The 25413-nt window shown below is 40.8% G+C and overlaps 1 protein-coding gene across 6 annotated transcripts in view; it reads left to right on the top strand.

Moving 5' to 3' along the window:
* rgs3a (regulator of G protein signaling 3a) overlaps window positions 1–24736 on the top strand; it is a 133539-nt gene extending 108803 nt beyond the window's left edge. For all 6 annotated transcript variants that reach the window (XM_086054458.1, XM_086054459.1, XM_086054455.1 and 3 more), the window contains 5 exons: window positions 7795–7865; window positions 19741–19842; window positions 21310–21371; window positions 22739–22905; window positions 22982–24736. In XM_086054458.1, coding sequence (XP_085910584.1) covers window positions 7795–7865; window positions 19741–19842; window positions 21310–21371; window positions 22739–22905; window positions 22982–23182 — 603 coding nt within the window. In that variant the 3' untranslated portion in view covers window positions 23183–24736. The remainder of the gene's footprint in view (window positions 1–7794; window positions 7866–19740; window positions 19843–21309; window positions 21372–22738; window positions 22906–22981) is intronic.
* The last annotated feature ends 677 nt before the right edge of the window (window positions 24737–25413 follow it).

Raw genomic sequence — 25413 nt, forward strand, 5'->3', positions numbered from 1 at the left:
TATGACACATCACACATAAGACAGCGAGCCGGGGAAAAGATGGGAAAAGGCCAGCTTTGATGGCCAGTGTGAAAGAGGCTTTAGCTTATCACCGAAGCACTGCAAGGCTGCGTTATCACCTTCATGCAAAACATGCAGCAATACCACAGCTCACATTCAACAGTTTTACTTTTAATATGAGCAAGGCTAGTCTGCCTCAAGAACTGAGTTAAACTGAAGAATAAATACACTTGGATGTATTTCCTTGTTATTGAATCTCACTAGGCAGCTCACCTGTGACCATAATGAGGCCAAATGCTATTAAAAATAGACAGATGGAAAACTCACACTTAAAAAACTGCTATAGCCTACGTTGCAACATTTTAGGTACGTATGTTATTTTTACAAATAGAACTTTATATCAAACCGTTGCTCTGTTAGCTTTGGCTAAGGGTATTTTAGCATTTCCAGGGTTCTGGAATGCGCATGACATATGTTTTTAAGATGTTTAATGTGCTTGAGTTGACAATAGTCCTCTAAAAGCTTAAATATAGCCAACTTGAATAGAGCCTTGTGATCATATTATCATATTCCCATAATTACACTTACAAAAATGGCGCTAATGTGTTTGTTGTTAGTAGCCTCAACCCAAAGCTATTTGAGTTATGTCTCACTGTCAACATTGTTATTCCATTAAAAAGTGATTAATCGCGCTTCATTAATTACAAAGACATACTCTTTTGCACCACTCATTTTAACTCCACAATTGCTTTCAGCGACAACCCAAATTGACAAAACGTGTTGAGCTTCACACGTACTCGCTATGCATTTGTCCACACAGACACGTTTCACACTCTTTCACAGCCAGGTGTGCGTATGCATGTGTTCAAGCTGTTATCTGCAGCGCTATTCCGCAACACCCAACGGCGTGTCAACATCTGCAACAAGCGCCTTGGGGGGGCCCCTTTAAGCAGTCGCATGAGCTTTGGCAGGTTCTGGGTTTTGTGACGCACTCTAAACGAGCATGTGAGCGGACTGTAAAAATCAGCACGTATGCACACAAACACACAGCGGCTATTTTTAGGAAAGACTCACACTTTAATATGCTTCACTGGTCAGAGTTTGTGCAGTGGATCTGTTTTTCACTGGGGCCAGACTTGGAAATTAAATGACATTGGTTCATTTCTTCAAAATGTCTTTTTGGGGCATACTTTTTGGTACATGGTAGAGTATTAAATCAACTACCTTGTTCTAAAGTCAGTTGTTGTTTTTTTACATTTTGGAATCAGTAAAGCTGACTTGGTTTTCAAATATAATGAAAATGAAAATACAATGAAAAATAATTCAGTTGTTGGTTTGGAGTTGCTTTTAATGAGAATAGAAAGCTGCTTTAAATGGCAGCAAAACAGTTGCAAACAATAAATAAGTACTGTGCTTTTGTTCACTTGTACTTTATAGTGAAATGTTTTCATCTGGTCTATTAAACATTTCTGTTTGTTGCAATAGTGGAATTGTATCTCAATGACAACGTTAGATACACTTTGCGCAATCTTAATAAAAGAGCTGTTGAAACATCAACCTTGCATGTAGGTAACTAGGCCAAGATATCACGACCACCGCTTATATTGGAGGTTTTGCAGGCTTTCACTGAACTGAGTCTGATTTGGGTGTGCCAGTTGAAAGAATCATGCACATTTAAGGCGTCTTTATAGATATTCAATTAAACTTTAACACAATGCTTTGCTGAGAGTCTAAACATATGGCTGGCTACATCAACAGACTTGCAGCTACCGAAGTCACAGAAGTCCTTATATTTCTACAACAGTAGTATTGTTTTCATCCATCCATCCATTATCTATACCGCTTATCCTCACAAGGGTCGCGGGGCGTGCTGGAGCCTATCCCAGCTGTCTTCGGGCAGTAGGCGGGGGACACCCTGAATTGGTTGCCAGCCAATCGCAGGGCACACAAAAACAAACATCCACTCTCACAATCACAATCACACCTAGGGGCAATTTAGAGAGTCCAATCAACTTACCATGCATGTTTTTGGAATGCGGGAGGAAACTGGAGTACCCGGAGAAAACCCACACAGGCACGGGGAGAACATGCAAACTCCACACAGGGAGGCCAGAGCCGGGATCGAACCCACGACCTCTGAACTGTGAGGCGGATGTGCTAACCAGTCGACCAAACGGTCGCTCTGAAGAGCAATTCACCTACAAAGCTGTTCCACCACGCACCGTATGAATTACGAGGAAAACTGACTCCACAAGTATGCTAAAGAAAAGCTAAGTAAACATACACACCTCAGAAAACTCGGCCGAGTTGAGCAAACAAACACACTGTACCATTGTCAAAGCAAGAAAAAACGTTGGTGAAACATAACTAACTACATCATCAGCATCACATTATGTGAGCATGTTAAATTAGTCAGGATGTTCAATAATCTCTTAACAGTCATCTTACACGCTCGTAGTCCACATTGTAAATATATAATAATAATAATACATTTTATTTTCAAAGCGCTTTTCAAAACACTCAAAGATGCTTTACAACAGGAATAAATAAATAAGTAAATAAAAGCTAGAGTTAAAACAAATCTCCCCCATAAAAAAAAATAAAAAAAACACTAGGAAAATTTTGGAGATGTCGGAAGATTGTGGCTTAAATTGTTGTCACTACAAACGTATATGCAATAACAGCGCTAGACGTCGTATCTCTCTTACCATCTGTGTTAAGGACTCCACAAATTACATACCTGTATTCTACGGTGTCACGGAATCACTATATAATCAAAACGCATTGTTTTCATTTTGACTGCGGTAATAAACACCTTTTCTCATTCTGAGTTGCCAGCGGTAGACCAGTACTTACTGCAGCTCAAAATGTGATGATATCTGTCATGAGGGAATAACAGCAAACATTAAATTCACATAAATAGTCACAGAATTCAATAAAAACATCATATATAGTCGAGACATAATTTGAAGTTTGTCATTGTTGAATTTAGCCACCGAATATTGTTGTACTATGTTTTGCGGATATTTGCCGCAATTTAAAATATAAACATGAGCTGTTGCTAACAAACACTTTCTATCCGTAATTGTTCTGTGAAGCAAGTGCAGGTTTACAATATATATTTTTTGTAGAATATCATAAAATTTTAGATTTTCTTTTTTTTTAATATTGAGAATTTTTTTAGCTCATATCGCCCACTCCTAACTGATTTTTTCCCCAGAATTGTATTTATTGATTTACTTTCTTGAAAAATACTTTCTTTGAAAAGAGAACAAAAACAATATTTCTCAAAGGTTTAAAACTTTATATAAAAAATACTCACCCCGCGCCCCTCTACTTGGGGGCAGAGCTTGGGGGCTGCAATGGCACGAGTGACTACATATGCTCAAAAAGCCCAGAGTCCAAAGACCAAACTGAGCGGCTGTAAAGACAGTAAAAGCATGGGTTGTATTTTCACTCATGGAGGCAGCACTTCATCTAATAACTTCCAAATTAAATTTAATTTGTCAATTCCTGAAGTGGATCTGTGTACATGTGGTCCAGCGGACACATTTCTAAACACCGACAACCCCCTCTGCCCCCAAATATACCTAACACCTCTGAACTTCAGAGCCTATATGCTAACACTGTGGGCTAATGCTAATGTGTGCTACCACGTTTTGCTTAGCTTTTGGATTTGACACATTTGTGCTTTCGGGTAGTAAGGGTTAATGATGGTGGACATTGAAATTCCATTATTGCCTATGACACCATAGTTTCGTAATTGGACATGTCTGGTTGTCATCAGACAGTGATGAAAAGTAGTGGTTCCCTGGTGGAGGTCAGCCGAGTAACCTGTAGTTGGACTCATCATGGACTTGCAATGCGGCAACATAATAAGACACAATATTGCGTGTTTTGGATATGAGACAGAGAGGGAATGAGGTCATCACCACTGACACATTCCTGTTTGCTTTTATCCGCATTGGATCACATCCAGCTGGAACATAGCGGTACGGTGTCAAAAGAGCATTACGTCTTTGCATGCAGGCAGCCAGTGGAACACGCGCTGACCTGACTCGACTGCACCCCGCTCCCCTCTTGTTCGGATCCTCACTCCTTGTTCTCCTGATACCATATTAGAAATTGTGTAGTTCATAAAATGATTTAGCTACTTCTTAATCTTGTAGGGTTATATGAAATAGTGAAACTGTGCGAGCTTGTTAGATCAGGAAAGCAACTTGACGCGACAGAAGCATTGCACTGATTTCAAACCAGTGTAAAATATTGATAGGCTCCATCTCACTCGTGACGCTAATGAGGGGAAGTGTTGAAGATGGGGTGCACATAATCATTTTGGTGTGGTTCTCAAAGTAGCACCAGAGGGTGTTGCTCGGTGCTTATTTATTTCCCAACCTCACTGGATGAACTTTAAGACATACCGTGGGACCGTGCAATCAGCTAATTTGGCGCAATTCTCTAGGGCAGGGGTGTCAGACTCATTTGTGTCGCCGGCCACATCGTACTTACGGCTTCCCTCGGAGGGCCGTTGTGACTGTGAACCCATACAAATGTATGATCGCCTTATATTATCACTACCCAACAAATTTGAAATCCATAACCAGAATTTTTTTAAACTATTTTTCAATTTATTTCAAAGGGGGGGGGGGGGGGCGGTTGGTAACAAAAATTTCTCAGTTTTGTTAAGTAAGGACAATTTCAATTCAATCAAAACATGAAGTGGACACGCATGATTTGCCTTTGCGGGCAACATAAAAGGATGTCGTGGGCCAGATCTGGCCCCCAGGCCTTGAGTTTGACACCTATGCTCTTAGGTATTGGTCGCCAACTATTTTTTTGCCCCATGGACAGCTTTTACGTAAAGACAATTTAGGGCTGAGCGATATGGAAACAAATTATCCCATGATAATTTTTTTCTGATCAGTCAAAATTGATGTATATAAGCAGTTCCTCTTAAAGCGGAAGTCACCCCCCAAATTATTTGAAATAATATTCACTGCGCCTGGAGAATGAGGACCCCGTGGTCTATAATGTTATATATACGGTCAGTCAGTGGTTGCGAGTGGCTGGCTTTGCTGTGTGCTTCACCTAACTTGCTGTGGCTCAATTACAGCCACATGATTCGTTCAGCATTGAGCAACTCTCAATATCATTGGCTATCCACTGTCTGTCAAAACATGGGTACAATTTATATAAATCTATCAACCGCATCTGATATACCTTTATCGTTTTATCACCCAACCCTCAAAGACATGTTTTGATGGTTGTAGTTGCGCCCATGAATCCCACCACTTCTTCAATGGCCTTCCGTGCTCAGCTATCGTCATGATTGCATGCATGACGTTCACTATAAAGTTTTAATAGTTTAACCATGTATTTGGCAAATGACATAACCCTACTCAAGCCCTCTCACTGCTCCACTCCACCCCCCCAAAAAAAATGTTACTCAAATGCAGAGTGACTTATTTGAATATGGTGCACTTTTAGTTTTCAGTGGTCATGCATACCACTTATGTGCACCTCTGGCTACTGGAAGTGGATGGTACTGCTTGTACGGTGCTGAGCTGCGAGAGCCTTTCCAATATTCCAATATTGCGATGAGCTGCATTTTAACTGTTTGAAAGGCTAAAGCTTATTTTGACTTTTGAGGCATGTTTAATCCATACATTAATTTAAACTATAGGAACAATTAACTTTTGATTTGATTTTAACCAGCTAATGGAAAATACATTTAGTAGTCAATTGTAGCAAACTAAAAATATGCCGTGTCAATGCTTGTCCTTATTTTTAGACGCTCCCTCAACATCCATTCTCACAGTCAACTGTGACTTGAGTCTGAAAATGTTTTTAGAGCTTCAGTCAACACCCCCACTCCATTTGCTCCGACATCCTGTCGGGCCATGCATCCGCTACTTACCTACCGGATGAACTCTTTACAATATAAGTTTATAAATTGATAACGGGATCAAAACGTTGTTTTGGGCATTGGCTTGCTTGTCGGCAGTTTCTCAGAGCATGAAAATGTCATTATTTGATAACTAGGACCGCAAACAAAAACAGCACTAATACATTTATATAAAATTACACAATTCTTAATTCCTGAAATACCGATAAAACACTGCACACCTTCCTGATGTCTCCCCATCTGCAAGCTTTTAAACTCACATAGACACCGATGTTTCTCGATCAGAGCTAATTTCCTAAAAAACGAAAGACTCACTTTTCTCTCCTTTGAATAAGATGCCATGAGCAGTTGTTGGCAGAAAATATAATGTTCCTGAATTCTATTAATTAATACTTTAAAGCGGAAGTCAAGAGAGGAAATCAACCCATACATATTTTTCTCAAGAATATGTTCCCAGCAGGCCCACTAGTTGAAACACGGCATTCTGATGAATTAATCTGATTAATTTTGCGTTATTTTGTTGTGGAATATAAATTCAGCAGCCAAATGCACTCACTTTTAGCCTTCTCTGGGGGTGGCCATTCTGTCGACTGAAAATGACATTGCAACTGCTCACAACGACCAATCACGGCTGACCTGTTTTCTGAATCTGAGCCGTGATTGGTCATTGTGAGCAGTTGCAATGTCATTTTCAGTCGACAGAAGACAAAATGGCCACCCCCAGAGATGGCTACAAATGGGTGGATTAACTCTCATTCCACAAACGCAATATTTATCAGAATGCCCTGTTTCAACTAGTGGGGTTGCACAGAACATATTCTTGAAAAAAAATGTTTGTGTTGACTTCCCCTTTTAAGTCCAAAGTGGCTTAGCTGTGTGCTGCTTTTTATTTGGGCACCGCTAGCTTGTTGTTCTATAGGGCTGGGCCATCAATGGGCTCATAGACTTAAAAGGCAACCGTAAAAAGTTAGTATCTTCTCTGCTAATGGAGAATTACAGCTGTTGTCAGCATGGAGTCAAACTGCAGCCAATCGAAAATCATATATGGTCATGTGTTTAGGAGGGAATCCTACGAAACGTCCCAACACTGGCACAACCAATGAAACGGTATAGGAAAATCTGTTATGCTAGTCATCATACCACCTCTGCAATCATGTCATCTTCGACTGAACTCAAATGACTCAAGATTTGAGCATGCAGGGGGTCCGTTAACGACAATAATGTTGGACTACTGCCTAAAAACATACAAAGAGGGGAGATTCCCGAAACATGGCAAAAGAAACTCACAATAACACACACAATGTGTTCCACCAGCTGTGGCCAGGGGCTCTCATTCAGGTTCCTGTAGTACAATGGCTCATTATGTTGAGCCCACCACACACCCGCATACAATGGGCCAGTTTCAGGTCATCAGATTAGCAGTGACTGACCCCTTCCCCACCCTGAAGCAACTTCCCCTTTCCTTCCAAACCAATCGGAATGCAGGCTAGGCGTAAAGTGTAACGTGAAACCAGGAGGGATGGCGAGGGGCTGGTGTTGGGAGGGATGTTGATGGGTGGGGGGCTGGTTTCTTGGCACATCACTTCAAACCTCAGGCACAGGAGGGGAGGGGTGTAGCAGAATCAACAGTCCACTCTCACACACAGATTGTCCCAGTCTTGACTTGCACTGTTTGCAAACACCAACTGCCACATGCAGACTGTGCCAAGAGTACTGACACTTTTCCGACTGTTGGGATATTCACTCGAGGATCATATAGATGGACTGATCATTTATTTCAACGTGTTACCCGTCCAAGCGCATTGAAGCTGTCTTTACCGGGGCCCTCTTTCTTCCTGCGCAGAGGTTCTCGGATGATGCAGTGTGTGCTTTCCTTCCTCTCCCCTCAGCTCAGCTCCGGATCCTCCTGCAGCTGCGAGGTTGGCCCCGACGGCACCAAGAAGAAAAAATCCAAGAACCTGTAAGTAATCCCGCATTTTTTTGTTGTTGCATGTAAACTCCTGTCTTTTCCTGTCCTTTTATTTATAGTTTGCAAGCATGTTATACCTCTGCAAAGGCCCCCCAAAATCTGGATTTTCTTCAACACCCAATTCCTGCAAACACCTGAATTTTGCCTATAGGGGGAAATGTCAACAAAAAAGACCCGTCAAATTCTAACATTTACAGTATGCTGGTCAGGATCAGGGCATGGCCTTGAACCGACCGCCAGCACTTGTGAATGGGACAATAAGTGGGATTTGTCAGATATGCGAATAACCATACTACCGATGGCCTAGATCAACTAAATGCTGGATCTATCTATACTTTTATCAAGATCTGCAACTGAAAAGGTTCATTACATGTGCCATTAAAAATTCAACTATGTGAACACCTAGCTACCTATGGCCCATATAAACTAATATTTAGATATCAAGACCAGCAAGAGAATGCAAAAATTCATTGTGAAACACTACAATACGAAAACGAAAATTCACCCTGTACCCACACAGACACGCAAACAGAAATGAATATTTTCTATTCGAAACAGCCGCGATAACTACAATGCTACCAACGGCCCATATCAACTAGCAGAAAACAAACCCTGCGTCCACACATTTATCAATATCCACAATAGAACATGATAGTTTATTCCATATATCACAATTTCACAAAGATGTTAGTCAGATATGTGAACCACCACAGTACATATCAACTAAAGTCAACAAAAAATCCTAGCTCTATACCTTTATCAGGATATCAAACTGAATTGAATACCTGTATTTATTTTCAACGCTCCTTCACTCCGCAAAATATATTAGAAAATACAGATGTATGAAACACTATACTACCATTGGCTAATGTCATATTAAGTGTGAAGGAAATCCTAGATTCAGACTGTTACCAAGACCATCTTAAAATTGAAAAGTTCCTTCTATGTCCCACCCCTTCTAAAATTCAATTGCAGTCAACCATGTGAACCACTACACAACTAACGATGCACCATCAACTCAAGTGAGAGAGAAATTTGGGATCATTTTATCAGGATCTGAAACAAAATTGAATAGTTTCTTCCTGTCCTACCACTTCACAGTAGGTATTAGAAAGTGTGAAGCACTACACCATATCCACATCCTTATCAAAACCTGAAGCGCAATTGAATATTTTCTTCCGTTTTACAAGAGATACTGTCTATTAGGAAGATTTTGTACAGTATGTTAATGCACTACTCAATGGCAACTATTAGAGATTCGTTTAGGGACTGTTTACAAAGAAACTGGAGTTTTGGACATTCATGTTTTTTGAGGCTTGACACTGAAACTGAAAATGCAGGACATGTGCTTATGTGTATAGTTCTGTCTGGGCCTGCTCAACTCTATCACAGTGAAACCCACCGCTGCAGCCTTGACAAAGTGACATCGCCAAATAATGTCCTGGCATGCATATTACAGTGTTTTCATTTTTGAATTTGAATTTGAAGCTCTGTAGGATTGTCCATGTCCTCACATTAATTTGTGTTTGCACGGGCGTGAGTGGATAAACCTCTTACTCAGGTGGCTCCATTTGGACTAATTTGGTCATTTTTCAGATAAATGTATTTAGACTTTAGCTCAAAATAAAGTAAGTGAAGCATGTTCAAGGACAATGGTGAAAAAGGCTCCTCATCGTGGACTTAAGTGGTAAATGATGTGCGGAAACTGTGTGTATGTCGCCATGTGTGTGCCTCACATTTTTAGCTGTGTGCGAAACTTTGCTTGCGTGTGTGTGCGTGCGTGGGCGTGTGTGTGTGTGTGTGTGTGTGTGTGTTGATGCCTCAATGATTCATCAGCTGTTGAATGAGCCTTTTCACACTCCACTTCATCATGACCAAGGCACTTTAACTCTCAGCCAGGACAATAAAAGCTGCTCGGAGTGGCGGTTTTGTAGCTCCATGCTCTCTCCTTCTTGTCCACAAGCTGTGTTTGGTTAGGAAGATTAAATGATTAAGATTCCACAACTGCCCCCTCCCACCCCTCACCACCCACCACCACCAACTTAAAGTTGTGGAAATCATTATTTTAGGAGGTTTGAGCTTAACTAATTTTGTAATTTGAGTGCCTGGCAGAGATGACAACAAGCAGTTTGGTAGTACTAATTAACATTATCGCTAATGTTAGAACTGAATGGTCAAAATCCTTTGTCATTTCATCAATCAACAATCACAAAATCCAGATTTTACCCACTCAAAAATTTTAAAACACTCTACGTGTATTGTTATAACTGACATTTCAGTATAGGTATTTGTAATTCTTCCATTCATTTTCTACACCACTAAGCCTGTTTAGTGTTGCAGGGCACAAGAGCCTATCTGACTTTGGGAGAAAAGGCAGACTACTCCCAGGATTTGTTGCCAGTCAGTCGTAGGGCAGACAGAGAGACAGGCGCCCATTCAATCTTAATTCACACCATCACTGTGTGAGTACTGAACCCATCCTTTCATAATTAAGTAATTAGCCAATTGATATATTTTAAATAATCAATTTTAAAATACTTTGTATTAGTAAAATAACCAATTTTACATTTTTGTTTAAATATTTTGTTTATTATAATTTGATTAATTTCAATAATACAATATTAATAATTATGAATAGTACTGTATATATATATATACAGTGTATATACACCCCTCATCTATGAATGATCTCTCCTTTTTAAAAATCCGATGTGGCCCATGAGCACTAAAGTTTGCCCACTCGTGCTTTGACCCACGCTCCATTTTTTTTTTTTGTACCATTGCAAATTAGATTCTACTTTGTGAGTCTGTAAATAAATTCCATACAAAATATGGCCAGTTTCTTGGTAATGTTTTGGGATGCTTGTTAACATTATTTAGAGAATTTGCTTCATTCAGCGTAACTGTCCCGTGTTATTAATTACATAATAAATTACATCTCATGCTAGCTTGTACAGTGCTTTGCTTGTCTCCTTTTGAATCTCCACTTTTATTCTTTGTTTGCTATTTTCAGCCATTTTCAACGATCCCTGGCTTGAAGTAAGCAATAAATATTTGAGTACAAGCTCTCTACTATACATACTTACAGAATAGGTTCTTATACATAAGCCTAGAGGAAATAAAATCCTCATTGTGCACAATACGCAAGATGTTCAGAAATAGAAGCAGGAAGTGGATTTGTACTGAGGCACATGTGCATGTCGTGCGGGGGGATACTTGTCTGATTCGTTTATGACTTTGAGAGGCCAATTACATGTGACAGTACATTACACAGTGATGGTCGTAATGCCGTAGACTCCCCTTGGTCGTTGGTGTATGTCATCTATAATTTTCATTATAAATCATTCTATTGTGAAGGGCTTTGCTCTTTCCTTAATACATATTATTTTAAGACAAAGGAGGAGGATAGCGCTGATTGGGTGATGGTTATCTTTGTTGTTCTCCTTGTGTTCCTATTCAACGGCCCTTGTTGATGTGGTTAGGCTATCACGTGCCTCTCATTTGCTAATGAAGTGATATAGTACATACCAGCAGTGATCTTGATAATGTCATCATTGCTGGTGACAGAAGAGTAGCCTACATGAAATACATTTTGTTTGTCTGTACAGTGTGGACTAGAAATATCACTTGACCAATTTAAAGCAACTGCCTACAAGAAAGCTCACGGTCTGCAAAAGTTGACTCGGCAATTGTTTTGTTATTTAAACATCTGCCTGATATGTTCTATCGGGCAGATGAGGAAAACATTGATTTTGATGTTTTTGTAATCGAAAATGTTCTTTCCAAAGCTTGCAAAAGGAAACAAGATAGACTGTTTTTGAAATAGGTTTCTGTTGTATTTTGGTCCTGGTGCCAAGTCATTCTGATTGTTTGGTGTCTTATAAGCCCATGTGGGCTGGGCGTACTATTATATGCATGACACAATAATCAAAATGTATCATATTTACATCAGATTCAATTGTCAATATTTTTACTGTAGCTTAGATTTACTCTATCGCAGCTGACTCTATGCGAGCGATGCAGTGTAAATCTGGCCTATAGACCTTTTGTGATGCTGGGACAGGAGTGTGAAGTTTAACACTCTTTGCACACTTTGCCTTCCCTGTTGTGTTAAAAATAATCAATTTTACACACAAAACCAGACGCTGGCATTGACATCACTTATGTAAATATCAGATCATGGCATGCACGATCGTGTCGGTATCATAACCTCACTGGATTTGGTACGAAGGGTAAATGCTGTCTGCCCTATGGTAGCAACAATTTTACAGATCCTCTTTGGGGAAGAGACTAAAATAGGGTACACACATACCGATAATCAAATTAAATGTAGTGAATAACCCAATCTAATTTGAACATTTTTTCTTACATTCATTCAAAGTCTGCAAGGGCCGACCGATTATCAGATGTCTCAATATTCCGAATGGCTTTCCTGTGGTGTGGGATGTGTTAAGATTTTGATCATTTTTCCCCCTGAAGTTCTCAGAAAACAGTCGGGGTCAACGATCTTAAATGTTAAACACATTCAATAATTTTGCAAATCCTTATTTGTGGTCAACACGGAGTTAGGCCATGCCACGGACCATGTGACTGTGACGTGAAATGGAATTTCCCCAAAAATGCTCACCCTCCCCACAATTGAATGGAAAGAGGCTGTGTGTTTTTTGTTTTAATTATTCATGTCTTAAATTGAGACACAACTCTTTTATAGGATTATGGCAATATTCTGTAAAGGCCCGTCTGACCAGCTTCGTATGCCTCCCTCATTTCCTACACTTACTCCTCTCATTGTTTTCTCAAACTGTCTCATTATTTGGTCATCCGAGTGCAGCTGTTTTCCTGAACCCATCCCCAATATGTCTGCCATAACCTAACCCCAGATCACCCTCCCCCCTCTATTGTGTTGACTCAGGGCAGGTGATGTTCTCACCCAAGAACTTGAGCCAAACACATTCCATTTTCTGACAATAAGCAACAAAGTACGGTAATAAACCAAAAATGTGTAGGAGATGCCAATGAAATAATAAGAGGTTGCTCACATAAAATTACTGCTGCTTTGGTCACTTTTTTACAGGATTACCGTTTTGACACATACCGATCTAGAGTGGTAGTATACATTTTTTAAAATGAAATATCGTACTCCCAAATGCATAATTTGACCAATATTTTCTAGTAAAATAAGCCTCCGAGTCACAAAAGGATTTGTGTAAGTGTAGTAAATATACACGATTTGTTTTAAAGCAACGTAAGCATAAACTGCCCAACAACACCACATTGAAAACAAAACCAATTCAAGACTCTATTAGATGTAATGTTATTAGAAAAAGTGGAAATATGACTGGTTATCTGTCACATAAAATCAAATTATAAATGGCTTTGTCATCTATAACACAAAATTCTTGATTATAATACTGTACATCCAGGTTTTGCACTTGACGAATAGACTGAGAGGAGCAGTGATTTGTTGTCATTCCAATGCAATGTCGGTGTATGAGCAAAGCCATCCAGCCTCACTGGAAGGAATCTATCCACTCTAAACACACAGAGCCATTTGGTGGTGCGAGGGTCCGCCTCCTCCTAACTCTGCGCTATAAAGACTCCTGCCGGAGCCTCCAGGGGGTGAGAGGAATGTGACTGCCAAATAACCCCGCACCCTTAAGACACACGCTTACATGCCGTCACGCCAAACAAATCTATGGCCATGTTTCACACGATGCTCAATTTCTCTGAGAAGTACCTCGAACGGTAAGAAGGAGGAATGCATGGTTGTCTGTGTATGTGTTTAAGCATCCCGTAGGAATTCTAATCTTGGCAAGAAGCTATGTGACCCCACCGTGGATGTCATTTGACCGTCTCAGCCAGGGAGAGGGAGAATTCCCCAGTGAGGCCTTCCCAGCTACAGTATTTCGTATAGGAAGCTGCTTTGACTTGTAACTGGAGACCTTTTTATTAATATCATCATACCAACCTGGATTCTAAGCATAGGATGTTCACATGGTCTGCGGCAGTGTGTGTGTGTCGAGGAGGCTCAGAAAATAGATCTCTTCCTTTTAGGTGTCATTCGAGGGAGAGGCACGTGTCTGTGTTGGGATATTTATGGATACAATTAAGGACAATTCCCCTTTTCACCGTTCTTCTAGGAATATTGCTGTGACCTTCTTTCCGCCGTGATTAGATTTCCATGCCTACAGTACACTTTCCGCAGTGCATCTTGACTGCTTTTGGCAGCAGACCGCAAAGAACAGGACAAACAACGATCATTAAAGTGTCACTAACCCACTACGCTGGCACAAACACAAACATGTGCAGTGTCACGTTGTCAGCCTTCTGTAAATAAAGGCTATGTTTACATGACAGCGACCTAGTAACAACTGGAAAGTTTTGGCTGCCAAAAATGAAATGTTACTGGTTTGATGTTGTATTTTTTGGATTGTACAATCAATTAAACACATCAGCGCTGGTCGTTGCAGCCGTCCACGCCTCAAACAACACCTTAATATCAGGGACGTGTGGTCAGGGTAGGCAAGTGAGGCAATACTGTCACTTCGCCTACATGTCCATCCACCTATAAAGAGTAAAAAATAATGTGTTGAGTTGATTGAAGCATAATCGCAAGCTTTGGAAAAATATTCTATTTTGACCTTATTTGAAACATGTTTCAATGAAGGTCAAAATGAAAATGTAGTGTAATCTTCCATTTTAGGTTCTTATTTTTATATCAGACTCCAGAGGCATAGTCATGAACTTTATCGCATGTCACTGCTTTATATTCCTTGACATGAAGTAGAAAGCTTTCCAATTCCTTCTTTTTAACTTGTTTTTCTAACTGGAGTTAAATAATTGGGCAAGAAACTATGATAGTTTCCTTTGTGAGAGCCTGCATGTGTCCTCACAAGCCCCTGTGAGCGGCGGTCACGCCTTCTGTCTCTTCAGTCTCTGATTGCCTTGTTTTAGTCACGCCGTGACAAGTTCGGAAATAATAATTAAAAATTAAATTAGAGGCATAAGATGACGCCAGAGAGGGATGATTTTACAAAAGATAATCTAAATGGTATTCTACTGTCAGGTCATGCAGACATGACAAAATGTGTTGTTGTTTTTCTAATCACTGTAAACTGTAACTTCAGTGTGAGATCAGTCACTTTGCATAACTTTTAAATATTTTTTCTTCTTCTCTTAACAGCCCTTTTGGAATAAGTATTGCCAAAACAACCAAAGTAAAAGAAAAAAACGCTTAATCTTGTTATTTAACTGATGAGATCTTGAGGTCTTTACTGATCTATTTATTTTTTTCCAAACTTAAAAGCAAATTTTCTCAAAAGTAGTCGTCAAACTCCAAGTGATCTGACATTAGTTCCACTCTATTTTGATTAACGGATCTTGATTCAGTGCATGTACACGTTGCTATAAAAGCATAAACTAATTTGTGGGCCATCTTTGTTGTTAATGCCTACACTGAACATTGCTATTGTCTTCTGTTTCTTCGCATTTATACCAAAACTGCAACACGGTGGTTTTGCAGAACTTCCACTTTGAGACTGGCTTTCAAGGTGTTGTCGTCATATAAACAAATAGCCGAAAGGACGGAAAGTTTTAATCTGGTTGTAGTTCAAAACAGTGTCGTGTAAACAAAAGAGCTCCGGCATTCGTCATTTTAGACCTCACCTCAGTGCTACGCCGTCATCTACAGCATGCCTGCAGCCTCTCCCGGGGAGTGCGGCCTACTTTGCACACTGCCATTAGCTCAACTAATGTGAGTCAAGCAAGTAGGGAATACAGAGGGCCCCAGCCATTAGATAATTGTGGAAGCCCGCTCAGACCCTAAACCTCACGGTCCAGTGTCACGACATGGACGGGGGTTTGGAAAATACGATCAGGGAGGCCAGCGGGGGTTGAAACGTCAGGATGTACTTTTGTGATCATCACAAACAGGTAATGTTCCAGCCATAAAACAGATTAAGGTAATTGCATGGGTGTTGTTTGAAATCAGACGACGATGCAGCTATTTTAGGCGACTCAGATGGAGGGATAACGAAAAACTGAAACGCTTGAATGTGAGGTGATGTTAAAATGGGGACCTGGGGAATGGCCATTAGTGTATTGAGAGTAGACAATAAAAGCTCTTGAACAAGCACTCAATAGCAGTGCTGATTTGAGTTTTAACTATCACATGCGTCATTGCAGGTTGTAGTCTAACCTTTCCACTTAAGGAAGGTTTTACAAAAGAGGGAAAACTGCAAGAAAGTCCTGAAAAGTAAAGTTCCAATGCTAAACTGAAGGGGGGCATTTGTTTAGCTCCAGAGCTTTACTTTCTTCACAGAACTATTAAGAGAAAGTCGGTTTGACCATTCTATTCTGCTTAAAATAATAGGTGGTAGCGGATTATTGTGGCAAATCTTGACGTCTAATAATTTTCTCTTTGAGTAGTGTAGTTTCAGACTTTTGTGGGTTATACATAAAACCAATAATCGGATAAATGTATTTATTTATTTTTTTGCCCCTCCCGATCAAAGTAAAAAATGAACTGATTCTCTAATGTCTCTGAAAGATTATTTTGAGCGATTATCCTATGCTGTGGGGTGTGTTAAAAGTGCTTTTTCCCCTCTTAGATCTGTAAAAACGGTCTGGCTGACAGTCTTTACATTATCAATATTTACACAAACAAATCCTTACGTGTGTCTTATGTGGAATCGACATGACACTCGTGCTGCTGCATGACACAGAGGAGCAGCTGTTTGTCTCTTCCAAGTCATTCACCACAATAAAAATGCCAAGTGAAGTTTGCCACCCGAAAGTCGTTACAAAGTTAGCCTAGCAGCCTCGATTTCTTGTTCTTCTATGACTTCCTGTAAATCACCAACAGGGTATTCTGGGGTAGGGGAGTTGCCAGTAGTTGTCCCATGAATTTGCCACCTTCCAACGTAGTATCAGATGTGTAGCAGTGTTAGGTTCGCAAAAAGACTGTGAAGTATAACACCTTAGACCCATTGGCTACGCCCCTTTGTGTTGAAAGCAAGCAGCTGTTGCTGTTCCTGGGGCTAGCATTGACGTGGCCACAATTCAACATATAATTCCCAAAGCCGCCCCAGCTTTGTGGACCCGCACTTCAAACAGCTATATCCGGCGTTGGATTTTGTATGAAAAGGACCAGGAAATAAATCCAGATTTTACTGTTACGCCTGCAAGGACCCGTTTTGCCTGAGAAGCTGCATAGTGGGGAATAAAACTGAAATTGTGCAGTATCTGTTGATAGCCACACGATGGCAGGACAAAGGTTTACTGGATTCACTCAAAAGTCATGACATCATCCTCACCGCCTTAAAATGTAAAATGCTTCTTCTCACAATAATAAAATAAGGAATCTGCTTTTGTTGGACCGGCATAATATTCTTAAGGCAAAGTAGATTGAGTTAGAGAGAATTTCAGTGTAAACTCCCCACCCAAAAAAATAGAGCCTGCTCCTGTGTTATGAGTTTGTTTAACAACAAGAGGTTTTATTATTGGGGTAACAGTGTATGCCTAAGGCTGACAAGTGTGAATTGTTCACATAAGAGTGCCCAGTTGTTTCCACAAAAGAGAAAGAGCCCGAGCCTGCATTTCACATCTGCTTTAAGGCTGATTCACGCAGCACCATGAGAATCTTTTCAATCGGCCGATGAGTCATCTCTGTGTGCATGTGCGTGTGTATGCCACTGCATCGACATTGAGGTGTTTCGGCATGATTAAGAGGAGAGGATATGAGAGGGAATTGATTTTGAAATTTGTTTCAAGGGAAGGTTTAGGCTTCTGTTGTTGTTCCCTCAGTGTTAAGAATAAAGTTACATTGATGCAAATCTAATACACATGTATCACTTGCATATTAATATCTTTAACGCATGAGCCACATTCACTCCCCTGAATGAACAAATATGCTTATGACCATGACTACTACTGACGCTTTTCCAGTGGCAAAATTACCAGGTACCAATGCTGCTCACTTATTGGTTGCACTGATTCATCATGACTTTGGAGGATACATGGCCGCAAATGGCAAAAATGCTAACATTAGCATACCCTGTTGCTGTGCCTTATTAATGTAGTACAATTCTCCACATTCTCCACTCTGCTGCAGCGACTGGTTTTCTTGCTGCTGTCGGTCTCTTCAGATAAAATAGCACCTTAACTTATCCATACATATCCAAGACCATTGTAAGAATTTTAGTGTGTCTCTATTCCGAGGAACTACTTGTTTTATGTAATTCCCAACATACAGCATTTTGAGGAAACGAACAGCGTGCGGTGTAGGAATACATCATCTCATGGCAGAATCTGGGTGTGTCATCTTCTGCCATACTTACTGCTTTTTATTTGATTGTTTAATATTTATTGACTAGAAGTATTTTACGTACAAAGATTTGCTGTAATTATGACTTTACTACTACCTTAGCGTACGTTAGTGATGCAAGGAACGAAGCGCCGACCCAATTTACGTCATTTAAAAGCATTTTTAACATGGTTCTTTGCAACATTATGTCGCCAACTACTGGTCTGGTCTTATTTGCATTTTTGTATGGACATTGATTGTTTTGTAGTCGTTTGTTTGGGAAACTTTTAAAAGACGTATTAGTGTACTAAATCAGACAATTCCTCGGATAAACCATAGCAGTGTCTTTCAATGATGGGACACCAAATGTAAGATTGTATTCATTCCAATGTTAACAATAATTCTAACTTGACGACTACATTAGCGTAGGTTATTGATAGACAACATAGATTGAGGAACCCGTGTATTGAAGAGGAAAACGTAATCTGTAACCTGTACACAGGCTTGTTTCCTGTTCTGCCTAAATTGGTATCCCACACACACAGATAATATATGATGCTATCACACATGATTACCATTCAGACTCATAACAATGTGGATGTGCAATTTAGAATTCCAAGCATGTATTTGTGGAAGTCCGGTTCCTTCATTTTATCTTCCATCTGGGGGTTTCGGTCGGTCGCTGGTAGAGGGACAGTTGGCAGCCACACGTCCATGCTGCACTATTAGCAGACCTGCCAACTCACAGTGGAAATCAAAAGCAGGGACTCAGGAAATGGGTGTTGAGTGAGGTCACATCCCAATTACAGCGCATGTGCTTCAGGTTGGGAAAAGCCAGGACATGCACCGTGGGATTAGGAGAATGTGCACATTTCCGTCGGAGGCCTCTGGGAGCGTTATACCTTGTGATGAGCATGGCGCTCTCTCTCTCTCTCTCTCTCTCTCTCTCTCTCTGTCTCTCTCTCTCTCTCTCTCTCTCGCTCTCTTTCCCTCTCTCTCTCTCTCTCTCTCTCTCTCTTTCTCTCTCACTCTCTTTGTGGTTGGGTTGTATGTTAAAGAGGGGGCAAAAGTTGAAGCAGGCACGGTGGGCGGTCAGAAGACTTTTTGAGATGCAGGAGATGAATTTGGGGGGTCGTTGAGGCCCTGGCCCTGGGGGTCAGCTCCCTCTCAGGATCCCCTCCGGGCACACAGAAGAATGGCATGATCAAACCAGAGGAGTGAGGATTGAGTCTCTCTCCTCCTCTTCTGACACTTTGGCTCAGTCCCTGCCAAGGAACCTGCCAGGGGCACATCTACAGGAGAGAGGTTTTTTTGTTAGATAAACCATTGACATGAGAGGCTAACAGCAAGTGACAACACGCCTTTTCGGAATATCCTGCTTTATTATTCCTGCGCAACTGCCTGAAGACTTGCAATGTATGCGAGCCTTTAGTTTCTTCATCTTTTCTCACTGTGTGTGGCTTAGATTTTGTATGAACTGGATTTACGACACTGGACAGTGGATTTGTGCTCAGACCCTGATTTTTTTGGGCTCTTCTGATTATTCTTATCTTCTCTAAACAGGGCCAAAGACATGAAGAACCGCTTGGCTTTCCTGCGGCGGAGGAACGAATCTCCGGGAAGCAACCCAGCCGGAAAGCTGGACAAAACCATGAAGTCAGTCAAGTAAGTGGCCACTTCCTGACTATGTGTGTGGGCGTGTGAGCCACCTTTCCGGGTAGACTTGACTCCTGATGACCTGACGGCCGTCTCAGAAAGGCAGACGTGTGCGCAGTTGAATGGGTGGACCACATACTTGGTGCCATTGTTTTGTAATTGTAATTAACTCATTGTTACATGCATTATGCAAAATTTGACCTAAGTATTTCAACAGTGTTGCTTCTCTGTAAGGACTTTTGGAACGGGGGGGCGGTGACGGTACAGCTTCAATTCCAATTCAATTTCCACCTATGCAGTTCCCTCATTTGACAGTGAAAAGTCCCTCTTGTGAGACGATTAAGAGATTATATTCATTGTATTTACGACATGTAAGTAGTAAACCCCAAAAAGTTACAAATCATGAGTGTAACACTGGAGCAGTTGGGGGTAATCGAACTTGGGACCCTTTTGGTGACAATCTTCTATATTCTTCATGACTTGACCATGACTGGTAATGAATGTCAAATGGTTGCATCGCTCTTTTGAAAAAAAAAAAATCAGTTTATATTATGTAAATTCAGATAAAATGGAAAAAAATCAACATTAAAAATGACAAGTTATTAAATTAAATTTTAAAAGTAATTTAATAGATTTTACCCCTGTTCAGAATTTTACTCGCCTTTGTGTTGCTTATTAGGCACATTCATTTAATTAATTTTAATCTAGGGGCCAAAAAAGTCTGTCTGTCTATCTAACAGGATGTCGGCAAATCCTTTAAACTGTCATACATTACTATTTCCAAAATCAAAACCTTAATTTTCCTTAAATATGACAATCTTCTACCTGCTGTTCAAAAGTCTTAAAATGTTGCCTAGGATAGTGTCAAACCTGGTACATCCAGGTAGTTTGCATATTGATTGTACATGGATACTCCAAAATCCCAGTCTATTTTAAAAAGCCATTAACTTATCAGGGAGGTTGTCAAAGCTAAAACAGTATTTCACCTTGTTCCAGACACAGGTAGCATGTAAATAACTCCTCATTACAGAGACAGATTGTCTGCTGAGTTCTAAGATAAGATGCATGCCTCCTGATGCGGTGAAAAGAGTATGAAAGGCAGTGTTCCGGTGGTGGAGGTTCCAGACACATTCTCTTGAGGGAGGAGGCCGCTCAAACCAAAACATCCCTCCATTGGCTAGTCAAAGCCCCTCCTACCCCGCCTCACCGACTTCCATTCATTGGGATTATAAAAGCCTCCCCCCCGGCAGAGTCAAGCAGACAGGACTCATGGCTCTTGCTGCTCTCGCCACTCACAAGCCTGTAACCAGCAAGTGAGAGCATTAAGACACAGACTAGATTGACTAGGAAGGAAGGAAGGAAAGAAGCAGCATTTTGGCTCAATTGTGTGGCACAGTGCTTCTGGCGAATGGGTCACACCATGAGAAATCTGGCAGAGATGGGTTTACTCAAGAACCGCTCTGCTTTTATCTGCAGGCCCACCCCGGAGGATGCACTCAAGTGGGGGGACTCGCTTGATAAACTGCTGACGCACAAATGTAAGTGACTTTAATTCATTTCTCTGCTGTCTCCTCATGCATGTGGTTGGGTACAGTCTGAGGGCAGAGCGTGCACTCTTGTGGGGGAAATTAGAAGCATGCTTCATCAACACAACCACATGGACATAGTCCTTGGCCAGCAAGTTAATCCCGGATACACGGCTAAGAAACACATGATGACTCCTATTTGCGTTCCCCTACCTCCGCCACTAACTTCAGTACTGATTAAAGCAGAGTATCTGATGCAAATCCATTGCCACATCTGTTCCTCATTCCGCAAGTAAATTCCTCTCTTCCGCGGAGTGAAGTAAGAGCCCAGCCTGCCTTGGCTCGTGCTTATCAGCCATGCTGCTCGATCCATGGGAACGGAAAGGTGTAGACGGGGAGGTGCGGACAGATTCGGCTTCCTGCCATTCTCTCTCGGAGATGCAGTCTTCCTCAAATCATTAACTCTGCTCTGAAAAGTCCACCAGCTGCATAGGCTCCAGTCCCGTTGTTTTAAAACACCCATGCCTTTGTATGAGGTAGCTTGTCAGGACAAGGTCTGTGAAATCCTATTTTTGTCCAAGGCGGGGTTAGTGCAATAATCACTACTCACACTATACTACTTTTTAGGATAAGAGGCTTTCTTATTAAAAACATTAAATGGTAGAACTGTTCTGCAAGACTCAGAACCAGGTCCTGGTTCATGTTGAAGACTTTCCAAAATCAATAATCTATAGTACCACTCTGCAAGTCCCAATACAAGGGTCAGCAGTGTTGAAGACTGCAGCTATTGAGGTGTCATTTTTCGCATTAGGGATTTTAGTGCCGAAAACATGCAAAAACACCAACGCTACTCCCATTCAAAAAGGAAAAAGTACCAGGTCCAAATATCGTAAAAGATATTTTCTTACTTTAGGTATTTTAGTGCAAAACAGTATGTAATTTTACAATGTGGTAGAACAGTTCTCTAAGACTTAATACCATGTTTATAGGGTCTAACATTCCGTGAAAATTTTGGTGCCTCACGTTTTGAGGTTAGGGACATTAGTGCCAAAAATGGACAAGGAATAGTTCAGTTGTGCAAGACCCACTAACATGTCCTAACAGTATTGAACACTGTGCAGGTTTTGGGGTCTCACTTTAAGGGATTTCAAAACAAATGATACCATTCTGCAAGTTTTAGGTCTGTAGTTTGGAAGACTGCTTTCTTTGTTTCCCTTGGGGTATCGTTTTATTCCAACCACATGACTCAAAACAGCCAGCTCTCCAACTCCAAGGAGCGTTGTCATGGCACTCCACTCAACGCTCTCTTTTGTTTATTGTCCATCATCATCATCATCATCATCATCATCATTCCTCCCTCTCTCCCTGCTTTCTTTTAGATGGTCTGGCAGCCTTCAGAGCGTTCTTGCGTACCGAGTTCAGTGAAGAGAATCTGGAATTTTGGCTGGCGTGCGAGGAATACAAGAAAATCAAGTCACAGTCCAAAATGGCCTCCAAAGCTAAGAAGATCTTTGCAGAATACATCGCCATCCAGTCTTGTAAAGAGGTGAGGAAGAAGAAAGAAGCGAGTATCCTCCTTGATTTTCTGGATCTACTTTAAATTACCATTTTTTCTGATCTAGGTGAACCTGGACTCGTACACACGGGATCACACGAAGGACAACTTGCAGAATGTGACACGCTCCTGCTTTGAGCTGGCGCAAAGGCGGATATACGGGCTGATGGAGAAAGACTCATACCCCCGTTTCCTGCGCTCAGAACTCTACTTGGACTTGATCAACCAAAAAAAGGCGAGCTCCACTTCGACGTCCTCTTCGTCATAAGAGGCAAAACGATTCTCCCCAGAGGAGAGAGAGTGTTTGGGATGCCAAGTTTCTTCTGTCTTGCCTTTTTTTTTTTTTTTTTTTTTTTTTGTCTTTCATCCTGTTTGCTATTACATCTTGTTTGTTTTTTGGTGGTCACAAGAAAGCCAACGGCACTGCAAAGCAATGTAGTTTACTAATAGAGTGGATGGACAGTTTGCTAAAAACTGAGTGCTTGTCAGATCACTGTCTTTGTACGAAAGAAGAATTTAGGACGGGGTTTTGGAAAAAAAAAAACCTGCAGACACGAAGACAGTCCGGTACTGTTTGTCACTTTTTATTTTCTTCTATTGTAGTCCTTTTGTATCCTCAACGTCCACGGTGAAACCACTTGCAAACTGTTGGTACGACAAAATCGCCCCATCTTCGTTTCCTCAACGTCTTGGAAGAGAATTGTAGCTCTGTTTCAGGATGATCTATGACCCGTCTGAATGACTGAGACAAACATGGACAAATAATGCACATGGATGGACTTATTTAAGACGTGAAAAGTCGTACTGACGTCAAGAACAAAAGGACTTGGAACAAGAGGAGAAGTCAAATGCCATTTTTTCTTCAACCACATAAACGTAGCTGATACACAAGGAAGCATCTCTCAGGACATGGTTTCAATTTCTCTGATCACCGTTTTTGTTTCCAGGCTTCACAACTTGCACTCCCTTACTTATACTGAGCAATACACAACAAGTAACTTGGAAAACTTCACTTTGCCTATTTATTTAGACTAAAATGATAACTGGCTGGACACCTCCAAAAGCACTCGGCTCAAAGCTTTCCTCTTAACCACCAAACAGGTCCAATGCTGTCCTGAATTTAAGTGCAATATTTGTATTTTTCATGTTTTATTATTATTATTATTATTATTATTATTATTATTATTATTATTATTGCTTTGTTCATTTATTTAGATTTTTTTGGGGGTGGAGACAAGCAGCTTTAGCTCTCGATTAACTTCATATGTTAGGAGAGGAAAATTAGAGCTCTAAGTTTTACTTAACAGTGAAGATTCTCAACAAACCTATAAGTTGTTTCATGGATTAAAAGCAAGTAATGATTTTAACTGTGTGTTTGCCCCCCGGCAGCGGGCCGCCGGGAACATTATGGTTGTACATATGATTCTTTAAGAACATTATGGTTGTACATATAATTCTTTAAGAAATGTATGTGATAAAAGAAGCAAAAAATTCAAGCGACAGGAAGTTCCCACTGGTTGTGAAGGTGGGATTCAGCTGTACGTGTAAATAAAAGACTCCAAAACTATAAGATGACATGTAATGTTGATGAATAATGAATAGATGATGAGCAAGAACAGGGCACAATGTCGGCCCTTTTTTCTCTCTCTAACTCTATTCCGGTCATACATAATAACACTGCTTGTAAGAAGATTTCTGAATGCATTTGATTATTTTCACTCTTTACAAGTCAAAATGCATCTTCTGTGATATCAAGTGAAAACAGTAGATTGCCTCTGGTGTCAATGCTAATGCTAAATAAAACATCAGCTGAACAAGTCGACCTGTATTGTCCCTGCACTATTTTTTATTTTTACAAATTATGACCTAGAACAGGGGTCTTCAATCCTGTTCCTTGAGGTCTGCGTCCTGACTGTTTTCCATTTGTCCTTGCTGCAACACATCTGATTCAAATGATCAAATAATCAGCAGGGTCTGCAGAAGCTGGATAACGATGCAGGTCTTAATCAAAACCAGCATTAAATTAGTGATTGAATGTGTTTTTTTGTAGTATTATGTTGACTTGAGTGGGCAATAACAATATAAGGTATAATTTAACTTGAACAATGCAGTGCCTGGGAACTCAAATAAATTGGCGTTTCTTTTTTTTTTTTTAATCTCCTGCAAAGTTGTAATTTTGACAGTAGATGACATTTATATATATATATATATATATATATATATATATAAGGCGGCACGGTGGTCGACTGGTTAGCACGTCCGCCTCACAGTTCAGAGGTCGTGGGTTCGATCCCGGCTCCGGCCTCCCTGTGTGGAGTTTGCATGTTCTCCCCGTGCCTGCGTGGGTTTTCTCCGGGCACTCCGGTTTCCTCCCACATTCCAAAAACATGCATGGTAAGTTGTTTGGATACTCTAAATTGCCCCTAGGTGTGATTGTGAGTGCGGATGTTTGTCTCTGTGTGCCCTGCGATTGGCTGGCAACCAGTTCAGGGTGTCCCC

The sequence above is a fragment of the Filicampus tigris genome, chromosome 15 (genome assembly GCF_054856515.1).
Source record: "Filicampus tigris isolate MCC_2025a chromosome 15, RoL_Ftig_1.0, whole genome shotgun sequence".
Taxonomy (NCBI): domain Eukaryota; kingdom Metazoa; phylum Chordata; class Actinopteri; order Syngnathiformes; family Syngnathidae; genus Filicampus; species Filicampus tigris.